The sequence below is a fragment of the Coregonus lavaretus genome (genome assembly GCF_964263955.1).
Source record: "Coregonus lavaretus genome assembly, contig: HAP1_SCAFFOLD_829, whole genome shotgun sequence".
NCBI classification, from domain to species: domain Eukaryota; kingdom Metazoa; phylum Chordata; class Actinopteri; order Salmoniformes; family Salmonidae; genus Coregonus; species Coregonus lavaretus.
Window position 1 is genome coordinate 179,882 of NW_028162652.1, and position 11,419 is coordinate 191,300.

The following is an 11,419-nucleotide window of genomic DNA, read 5'->3' on the forward strand; positions in this document are numbered from 1 at the left end:
ATTGGGCACAACATAATCTGAAACACAACCAAAACCAACAGCCCAATTCAGATTTTTTTTTCTCTCCACTAATTGGTCTTCTGACCAATCACATCAGATCTTTTCACTTTAGATCTTTTTCAGAGCTGATCTGATTGGTCAAAAAGACCAATTAGTGAAAAAAATGGATCAGAATTGGTCTGCCTGTGTAAACACAGCCAAAGGTGCTGCAGTGGCCTTGAGTAATCTTATCCCACCCTTTCACATACTCTCTAAGAGCTGCCCGTCTACACTTGCGGCGTTGACCCCGAAAAAAAATCTAAAACTTCCACTTCAATGCTACTGAATTTGGCAACTATGACTGAAATATTAATCTTTTAGAAAATAATTAAATTGAAAAAGGTGTTTATGTTTTCTGTTTAATGGCAGTGCCCTTGACTTGGACGTCTGATTACAAATGGCATTCCTTTCTGAACTCGTCGGCTCATTGTTACGCTGTGCAGACTGAAGGTTACAGCTCCTTGACAGAGCGAGGTAGCAGAGCCAATCATATGAGGGGCGTTTAAGTTATGCACTGGACTGTATCCACTGAAAACTAATATTTGCTTTTTCAACTTACTATTTCAAGTTATTGTGCTGCATCAAGTATTCTGAGTTATATCAACTTTAAAAATGTTCAGTTATCCTAACCTACACCACACTTAGTTTGATTAATATAAAGTACAGCGTCTACTATGTTTTCATCTAATTCACTAGGAAGAGGAACCTACAGATGCCCAGACAAGTGTTAATGCTTCCCTTAACGCCAGATAAAGGCCAAGTTTCACTAAAGTGTTTTCAACTGGCAAGAGGAAAAGAAAACTCCTTATTTTGATCAGTTTCTTCTGCTGTAGTTGGTAACCAAGGGCTTTCTGCCAATGCACATAGTAGTTAAAGAAACAACCTTCCAAACTTGGTCATTTTCCACCCTCTAACAGAAACAAGTTGAAGGGTCCTCTTTTAAACACAGTAAATCACCATGCAGGGTCCTGCGTTCAGTCCGTTATACGTCCAGTTATAGTTTGAAGCAACTGTTTTGGGATCGAGGACTTATTTATCCCACTATGGGGAATGGCAGAACTTACGTGAGAGGACTATGCATCACTTTCAATGTCCTGCTTCTGGTAAGTATGTGACCGGATTACATTTAAGTGTTTTGACCTGCTGGTTCTGATTTATTTTTTGTTTATTATTTAGTTAGTTAGTTAATGGGTTATGTTATGGATTCATCATTATAACAGTGTAGAAATCACATTAAAAGCACTTGTGTGACATTTAGTAACTAAAAAAGGTAATTGAAAAACAAAACGTTAGTCTAAAGTGCAATACAAAATTGAAAACATATTGAAGTATATCTATATTGTATAATATGCAGTGTAGTATGTTGCCAATAATGACCTCATACGGTATCCTAATACATATGAAACATACCGTAACATACCTAAAATATCTATACTTCCAGGTATCTGGTGTCTTTCTGTTTGTAGTTGGGGTTTCATACAGCTTTCAACACCCTCCTGAGGTAAGAACTGGACAAATGTGGTTGTTGTTGTTTTTTTGTTTTTTTTTATCTCAGAAGAGTTTCTTCTGCTGCCACAAAATTCTTTATGTAATAAAATAATAACACAATTTACAATTAATTGTAAATTACCAAAGTTGTCAGGTCATTTAACTGACCTTAACATTTCCTGATGTGAAATTACATTGTAAAAACCTACAGTACGTCACCTAAAGTGATTTTGACAGCAACACAAAGATGCAACAATACTGTATCCTGCTCTTCCTTTCTCAGATGTTAAAGGCTCATTCAGAAAGTATTCAGACCCCTTGACTTTTCCCACATTTTGTTACGTTACAGCCTTATTCTAAAATGGATTAAATTCTTTTTCCCCCCTCATCAATCTACACACAATACCCCATAATGACAAAGCAAAAACTGGTTTTTAGACATTTTTGCTGATTTATAAAAAAAAAAACGGAAATATCACATTTACATAAATATTCAGACATTTTACTCAGTACTTTGTTGAAGCACCTTTGGCAGCGATTACAGCCTCGAGTCTTCTTGGGTATGACGCTACAAGCTTGGCACACTTGTATTTGGGGAGTTTCTCCAATTCCTCTCTGCAGATCCTCTCAAGCTCTGTCAGGTTGGATGGGGAGCTGTGATAAGGTGGTGTTGAAGGAGTCAGGCGCAGGAGGGTAAATCACAGAAACAGGCTTTAATCAGAAAAATACAGGTTTACGCAGAAATGCGTCAAACACACTCCAGGGCACAAAACAGGTGCACTGGAAAATACAAGGCACACGGGAAAAATACTCCCGTCGATACCAAATACAAGAGCTCCACCGAGCTACTAACCTCCACAACAAACAATCACCCACAAGGACAAGGGGGCAGAGGGAACACTTATACATGGACTAATTAGGGGAATAGAACCAGGTGTGTGTGATTGACAAGATAATTGATATGATGATTGGGGCGGCAGTGGTTAGCACTCCGGTGACGACGAACAGCGAAGCCTGCCCGAACAAGGAGGGGAGGCAGCCTCGGCGGAAGTCGTTACAGGAGCGTTGCTACACAGCTATTTTCAGGTCTCTCCAGAGATGTTCGATCGGGTTCAAGTCTGGGCTCTGGCTGGGCCACTCATGGACATTCAGAGACTTGTCCTGAAGCCAATCCTGCGTTGTCTTAGCTGTGTGCTTAGGGTCGTTGTCCTGCTGGAAGGTGAACCTTCGCTCCAGTCGGAGGTCGTGAGCGCTCTGAAACAGGTTTTCATCAAGGATCTCTCTGTACTTTGCTCCGTTCATCTTTGCCTCGATCCTGACTAGTCTCCCAGTCCCTGCCGCTGAAAAACATCCCCACAGCATGATGCTGCCACCACCATGCTTCACCGTAGGGATGGTGCCAGGTTTCCTCCAAATGTGACGCTTGGTATTCAGGCCAAAGAGTTCAATCTTGGTTTCATCAGACCAGAGAATCTTGTTTCTCATGGCCTGAGAGTCTTTAGGTGCCTTTTGGCAAACTCCAAGTGGGCTGTCATGTGCCTTTTACTGAGTAGTGGTTTCCGTCTGGCCACTCTACCATAAAGGCCTAATTGGTGGAGTGCTGCAGAGATGGTTGTCCTTCCATCTCTACAGAGGAACTCTAGAGCTCTGTCAGAGTGACCATCGGGTTCTTGGTTACCTCCCTGACCAAGGCCGTTCTCCCCCGATTGCTCAGTTTGGCCGGGCGGCCAGCTCTAGGAAGAGTCTAGGTGGTTCCAAACTTCTTCCATTTAAGAATGGAGATCACTGTGTTTTTGAGGACCTTCAATGCTGCAGAAATGTTTTGGTACCCTTCCCCAGATCTGTGCCTCGACACAATCCTGTCTCGAAGCTCTACGGACAATTCCTTCGACCTCATGGCTTGGTTTTTGCTCTGACATGCACTGTCAACTGTGGGACCTTATATAGACAGGTGTGTGCCTTTCCAAATCATGTCCAATCAATTGAATTTACCACAGGTGGACTCCAATCAAGTTGTAGAAACATCTCAAGGATGATCAATGGAAACAGGATGCACCTGAGCTCAATTTCGAGTCTCATAGCAAAGGGTCTGAATACTTACGTAAATAAGATGTTGTTTTTTTTCTCCAAAAAATTCTAAAAACCTGTTTTCACTTTGTCATTACGGGTTGTGTTTAGATTGCTGAGAAAATTGTTTTATTTAATCCATTTTAGAATAAGGCTGTAATGTAACAAAATGTGGAAAAAAGTCAAGGGGTCTGAATACTTTCCGAAGGCAGTGTAATTGACCTTTATTGTTTTTTCATTGACCTTTATTATTTGTGTGAGTGCAGTTTGACCATCGGAGTACCCTCCATGAGATGTACGTACTAAATGTGTTTGGACCCATCACTGTACTTTTCTCCATCCTGGGAGGCTACGCTGCCTACAAAGACAAGAGAATACTTCTGATCCTGGTAAGTGTCTCTAAGGCTCCGTTCACACAGGCAGCCCAACTCTGATCATTTGCCCAATTAGTGGCAAAAAAACAGATCTGATTGGTCAAAATACCAATTAGTGGCAAAAAGTTCAGAAGTGGGCTACCTGTGTAAATGCAGCCTAACAGGATTGGGCTCAATTCCATTTAAATTCCATTCAATTCAGGATGTACAATTAAATTAGAATTCTGTCTTTTCAATGCTTTTTAATGAGGAAAATGTTGATTTTGGAATTGGAATTTGGTTTAATTTCTAAATTGACTGGAATTGAAATGGAATTGACAACAACCCTGGTTTCTAACAGCTTAGTCTCATAGCTCAGAGTTATAGGATTGATTTGTGTTACTATTCAAATTCATCTGATAGTTTTCAAATCAAATCTAGACAAACTATAATAAATGATTAGGACAGGTTTTTTGGGGGGAAATGTGCATGTCGTTAACCTGTCTCTGTCTGTCTCTGTCTCTATATCTCTCTCTCTAAATATATAAATATATATAAAATCTCTCTCTTTCTACAGTATGTTGTTTTCATGACCTGTGAATTCATAGCCATCGTAATAATCACTGTGCCGATGGTTCGTGCCCAACCAAAGGTACCCACTTCCTTCCCAAAAAATGTAATTGAGTTAACAATACAAACTGTTGTAATGTTAATAAACAGTGAGTGATGTTATAATAACGTGTTATTTATTCCTTTAGATGGAGGAGATTCTGGACAGAAGGTTTCACTCTGTGACTCCTCTTCACGATACTGAACCACAGTTTCAGAGGGAGCTGAACAAACTCCAGGCATCAGTAATGATCAATCAATCAATCAATCAATCAATCTGGCTTCAGATCTGTATTAGCTTCAGCCAACTTGTCTGAATTTTGTTAGCATTGCCAGATCTGTATTAACTTTAACACCATCATAATTGCCATTAATCCATTTCTTGACAATGGTAGCCAGAATAGTTGGCAAAAACATACAGAGCGGACCATTTTTTTCGCTGCAACTCCCCTACGGACCCGGGAGAGGCGAAGGTCGAGAGCCATGCGTCCTCCGAAACGCGGCCCTGCCAAGCCGCACTGCTTCTTGACACACTGCTCGCTTAACCCGCAAGCCAGCCGCACCAATGTGTCGGAGGAAACACCGTCCAACTGGCGACCGAAGTCAGCTTGCAGGCGCCCAGGCCCGCCACAAGGAGTCGCTAGAGCACGATGGGACAAGGAAATCCCGGCCGGCCAAACCCTCCCCTGACGCTGGGCCAATTGTGTGCCGCCGGTCACGGCCAGCTGTGACACAGCCTGGGATCGAACCCGGGTCTGTAGTGACGCCTCAAGCACAGCGATGCAGTGCCTTAGACCGCTGCGCCACTCGGGACGCGACTAATTGTGTTTGTTGTTGTACAATTGAACAAATGTTGATATTTGGAGATTAGTGTTCTTTTTTTGGTTGGTTTGTTTATGTTTTTTTGTCCATTAGGATCAATGCTGTGGACTGCGTGGCCACTCAGACTGGGGTTGTCACATTCCGCTCTCCTGCTACTGTCCTCTACCTCCTCCAGATGACTCAGTCGACGGTGGTTGTGAGACTGTAAATCCAGGCCTACAGAACACCATGGTGAGCTCACCTACAGTTACCTTACTGTCAGGAGATGGACAAGTAGAGCTAAGGCCGTCTTAACATTGAAGACATTTTAGATGCACAGAGATGACTAACAGCAGCAGCCAACGGATCGAGAAAAACAAAAGATGAAATTGAAATGGAGACATAAGATAGCCTTGGGGCCAGCCTTTAGTCATTTAAATGATAAACAGCTGAGGGATGGGTCTGGAGAAATGTAACCCCTCTCCAATTCATAGACAGAGCTATAGAGGCAAAGACTGACCATCCATGATATCAACATTATAGTTTTGAGGCTATACAGTGTTTGTCTACAAACATTGGAGTAAAACAAGCTTATATTTGGGGTTCTGATGAGGTACGACAGTTGAACTAAGCTCATGAGCCATTTATAAGTTATATTGTTTAAGAATCAATGGGTATATACAGTTGAAGTCGGAAGTTTACGTACACTTAGGTTGGAGTCATTAAAACTTGTTTTTCAACCACTCCACAAATTTCTTGTTAACAAACTATAGTTTTGGCAAGTCGGTTAGGACATCTTCCTTGTGCATGACACAAGTAATTTTTCCAACAATTGTTTACAGACAGATTATTTAACTTATAATTAACTTTATCACAATTCCAGTGGGTCAGAAGTTTACATACACTAAGTTGACTGTGCCTTTAAACAGCTTGGAAAATTCCAGAAAATGATGTCATGGCTTTAGAAGCTTCTGATAGGCTAATTGACATCATTTGAATCAATTGGAGGTGTACCTATGGATGTATTTCAAGGCCTACCTTCAAACTCAGTACCTCTTTGCTTGACATCATAGGAAAATCAAAATAAATCATCCAAGACCTCCACAAGTCTGGTTCATCCTTGGAAGCAATTTCCAAACGCCTGAAGGTACCACGTTCATCTGTAAAAACAATAGTACGCAAGTATGGGACCACGCAGCCATCATACCGCTCAGGAAGGAGATGCGTTCTGTCTCCTAGAGTTGAACGTATTTTGGTGCAAAAAGTGAAAATCAATCCCAGAATAACAGCAATGGACCTTGTGAAGATGCTGGAGGAAACAGGTACAAAAGTATCTATATCCACAGTAAAACGAGTCCTATATCGACATAACCCGAAAGGCCGCTCAGCAAGGAAGAAGCCACTGCTCCAAAACCGCCATAAAAAAAGACAGACTACGGTTTGCAACTGTACATGGGGACAAAGATTGTACTTTTTGGAGAAATGTCCTCTGGTCTGATGAAACAAAAATAGAACTGTTTGGCCACAATGACCATCATTATGTTTGGAGGAAAAAGGGGGAAGCTTGCATGTCGAAGAACACCATCCCAACCGTGAAGCACAGGGGTGGCAGCATCATGCTGTGGGGGTGCTTTGCAGCAGGAGGGACTGGTGCACTTCACAAAATAGATGGCATCATGAGGAAGGCTACCCAAAACATTTGACCCAAGTTAAACAATTTAAAGGCAATGCTACCAAATACTAATTGAGTGTATGTCAACTTCTGACCCACTGGGAATATAATGAAAGAAATAAAAAGCTGAAATAAATAATTCTCTCTACTATTAGTCTGATATTTCACATTCTTAAAATAAAGTGGTGATCCTAACTGACCTAAGACAGGGAATTTTTTACTAGGATTAAATGTGAGGAATTGTGAAAAACTGAGTTCAAATGTATTTGGCTAAGGTATATGTAAACTTCCGACTTCAACTGTATAATACATGTATAAGTCCAAAACTGGATGTAGCAACTAAGGATTGTAGCTTTAAACAGACTTGAAACATTACAGAGGCTTGTGGTGACCTATAAAGAAATTTGATCCCGTTTATCTGTCTCCGTGTTTTTCTGAAGCCAGACTGCCAGAACAATAACACACATGGACAAACTACAACTTCAGTGTCCCAGGAGCGCTGGGTGTACAGCAAGGTAAAGCAATCTTACAGTGGGGAACAAAAGTATTTAGTCAGCCACCAATATTGCAAGTTCTCCCACTTAAAAAGATGAGAGAGGCCTGTAATTTTCATCATAGGTACACGTCAACTATGACAGACAAATTGAGAAAAAAAATCCAGAAAATCACATTGTAGGATTTTTAATGAATTTATTTGCAAATTATGGTGGAAAATAAGTATAAAAGACACCTGTCCACAACCTCAAACAGTCACACTCCAAACTCCACTATGGCCAAGACCAAAGAGCTGTCAAAGGACACCAGAAACAAAATTGTAGACCTGCACCAGGCTGGGAAGACTGAATCTGCAATAGGTAAGCAGCTTGGTTTGAAGAAATCAACTGTGGGAGCAATTATTAGGAAATGGAAGACATACAAGACCACTAATAATCTCCCTCGATCTGGGGCTCAACGCAAGATCTCACCCCGTGGGGTCAAAATGATCACAAGAATGGTGAGCAAAAATCCCAGAACCACACGGGGGGACCTAGTGAATGACCTGCAGAGAGCTGGGACCAAAGTCACAAAGCCTACCATCAGTAATACACTACGCCGCCAGGGACTCAAATCCTGCAGTGCCAGACGTGTCCCCCTGCTTAAGCCAGTACCCGTCTGAAGTTTGCTAGAGTGCATTTGGATGATCCAGAAGATGATTGGGAGAATGTCATATGGTCAGATGAAACCAAAATAGAACTTTTTGGTAAAAACTCAACTCGTCGTGTTTGGAGGACAAAGAATGCTGAGTTGCATCCAAAGAACACCATACCTACTGTGAAGCATGGGGGTGGAAACATCATGCTTTGGGGCTGTTTTTCTGCAAAGGGACCAGGACGACTGATCCGTGTAAAGGAAAGAATGAATGGGGCCATGTATCGTGAGATTTTGAGTGAAAACTTCCTTCCATCAGCAAGGGCATTGAAGATGAAACGTGGCTGGGTCTTTCAGCATGACAATGATCCCAAACACACCGCCCGGGAAACGAAGGAGTGGCTTCGTAAGAAGCATTTCAAGGTCCTGGAGTGGCCTAGCCAGTCTCCAGATCTCAACCCCATAGAAAATCTTTGGAGGGAGTTGAAAGTCCGTGTTGCCCAGCGACAGCCCAAAAAACATCACTGCTCTAGAGGAGATCTGCATGGAGGAATGGGCCAAAATACCAGCAACAGTGTGTGAAAACCTTGTGAAGACTTACAGAAAACGTTTGACCTGTGTCATTGCCAACAAAGGGTATATAACAAAGTATTGGGAAACTTTTGTTATTGACCAAATACTTATTTTCCACCATAATTTGCAAATAAATTCATGAAAAATCCTACAATGTGATTTTCTGGATTTTTTTTCTCATTTTGTCTGTCATAGTTGACGTGTACCTATGATGAAAATTACAGGCCTCTCTCATCTTTTTAAGTGGGAGAACTTGCACAATTGGTGGCTGACTAAATACTGTTTTCCCCCACTGTATCTGAAAGTTTTTTCTATTTTATTTTGATGCAACAATTTTCAGTGAAAGCTAGCTAGCATTGGACTAAACTGACTCCAAAGTTACATGATAAACCACAAAAGAATTAAGAGAGCTGTTACCACAGAGATACTATTCAATTACTAATATGTAATTGTAATAATGAGTTCTATTATCTAATTATATGGCTGTTACAATGCCATCTTTATCTGTTCCAGCCTTGTGGTCCCATCCTGAAGAGACACATGATCCTCCTGATTCAGATCATGATCGGATTCATCTCTACATTTGCCACCACTATGGTATGACCACTGATTTGTATTGCTTAATGTTGATTCATGTTTTATTTTAAACCTACTGCTGTTATTGTTTTAAATGTTTAATTTTGATTCATGTTTTATTTTGATGCTTCTGTTATTGTTTTAATGTTTAATGTTGATTCATGTTTTATTGTGATGCTACTGTTATTGTTTTCATGTTTAATGTTGATTAATGTTTTATTGTGATGCTACTGTTATTGTTTTAATGTTTCATGTTGATTCATGTTTTATTGTGATGCTACTGTTATTGTTTTAATGTTTAATGTTGATTCATGTTTTATTGTGATGCTACTGTTATTGTTTTAATGTTTAATGTTGATTCATGTTTTATTGTGATGCTACTGTTATTGTTTTAATGTTTAATGTTGATTCATGTTTTATTGTGAAGCTACTGTTATTGTTTTAATGTTTAATGTTGATTCATGTTTTATTGTGAAGCTACTGTTATTGTTTTAATGTTTAATGTTGATTCATGTTTTATTGTGATGCTACTGTTATTGTTTTAATGTTTAATGTTGATTCATGTTTTATTGTGATGCTACTGTTATTGTTTTAATGTTTAATGTTGATTAATGTTTTATTGTGAAGCTACTATTACCTCCCCCAGGTGTTATGTCTTTAGATGCAAGACAAGTGTAGCATTTAGCACAACTATGGTTCAATACCACAATGTGGACTTATTGTTGTGGATATGAGTGAATAAAAAGCACATTATTCTGTGCAAATTTCTATATGTTATATTATGTTTTGTTATTTTTATTTTAACGTGTTATACATTGTAAATAAACGGGAACATTTCAACTTGATCTGTTCCACTGTATTCCAGATTGCTGCCATCGTGATGTCTCTGGTACTGCTGGCCCTCCAGCTTCGGTCCACAGAGCCACCGCTCAACGACAGCCTCGACAGAGTCAAGTACCAACTCAGTCCTCTAGCTCTCACCTGACCTCAGCGTCAACACCACAGATAACCATCCTCTGCATGAGGAGGAGAAGATTATTTATATATATTTTCCAAACTATTATCCTACTGCTGGTCTTTTATTTGGAACACAAGCTACAGTGGAAATCAACACGTCTAAATTCCAGTGCCTGAAATGTTTTTGTTTTTTATTACACAATAAATGCACTCAAATGAAAAATGCTATTTTAAAGTGTTGCATTGCCACTTGTGGGAGCCAGCCTCTGTTGCACTGTTTGAGAATGTGCATCAGTGGTTAAAGTCTGGGTTTTCTGTGGTTTTCTGTACATGATAAATGCCAGTTGTTCCCCTCAGATCTAACTATTGTACCTTGTTTTTGAAGTGCATTAAAAAAAAGATGAACTGCAAGTTTAATAGTGAGTGCATAAGTGTGGTATCACAATGGTGAATGAATACGGCATTATGAGTATCTGTCCAACACGGTGAAAGGTTTTTCACCCTCGCAAACAACATGTATCATGCCAGTAAACAACTAGCTCAGAGTTAAATGAAATTATATTATATAAATCATTACTGCTTGTTGTAATTCTGTCATAGTAATTTCTGATAAGTCCTATGTTTCTATGACACAGCCAATTTGGTAAGTGGAAACGGGCAGTTATGATTGGACAATGTGATTGGATGAACATAACCTCAAAGAGAGTCCATATAAGAAGATACGCATTAAGGGGTGGTTCCCATAGAAACACCTGACCACGTTAGCTTAGCATGGCTGCCGAGCTAGCTATGTAGAACCATGTCATCGCATTCAGTACTATACACTGCAGTACAGCACTTCCTTTGTAATAAAGTTGTTTATGACAAATATGGATGTGTCAGTTTGTCACTTTCATGGTCATGTAGTGAAGACATATTCAGCTAGTAAAGAAACGGTCTTCAAGATAGCTAATGTATTGAGATTTAGAGGATAAGTACCAACAAGGGACGACAAGTTTGTCATTTTCCCCCATTGACAACCAGCCGGCCCAAATCCTGCCCTGCCCTGACCTACTAAGTAATCATGTCAACGACCGTCACAGGAAGTGCCTTTTAGAAACCCTGCCTGTTTTAAACATCATTTACCGTAGATGCACAGATGAAAGACCGCCCTCCT

General features: G+C 40.2%; 1 protein-coding gene across 1 annotated transcript; it reads left to right on the forward strand.

Moving 5' to 3' along the window:
* Nucleotides 1-1,082: 1,082 nt before the first annotated feature.
* LOC311119057 (23 kDa integral membrane protein-like) lies at nucleotides 1,083-10,333 on the forward strand (the record flags this gene model as incomplete). Its single annotated transcript, XM_084193809.1, has 9 exons — nucleotides 1,083-1,142; nucleotides 1,481-1,540; nucleotides 3,861-3,983; nucleotides 4,525-4,599; nucleotides 4,706-4,801; nucleotides 5,472-5,609; nucleotides 7,470-7,544; nucleotides 9,244-9,327; nucleotides 10,172-10,333. The coding sequence occupies 9 exons, from the start codon at nucleotides 1,083-1,085 to the stop codon at nucleotides 10,289-10,291; spliced, it is 831 nt and encodes a 276-aa protein (XP_084049935.1). The 3' UTR covers nucleotides 10,292-10,333.
* Between the last annotated feature and the right edge of the window lie 1,086 nt (nucleotides 10,334-11,419).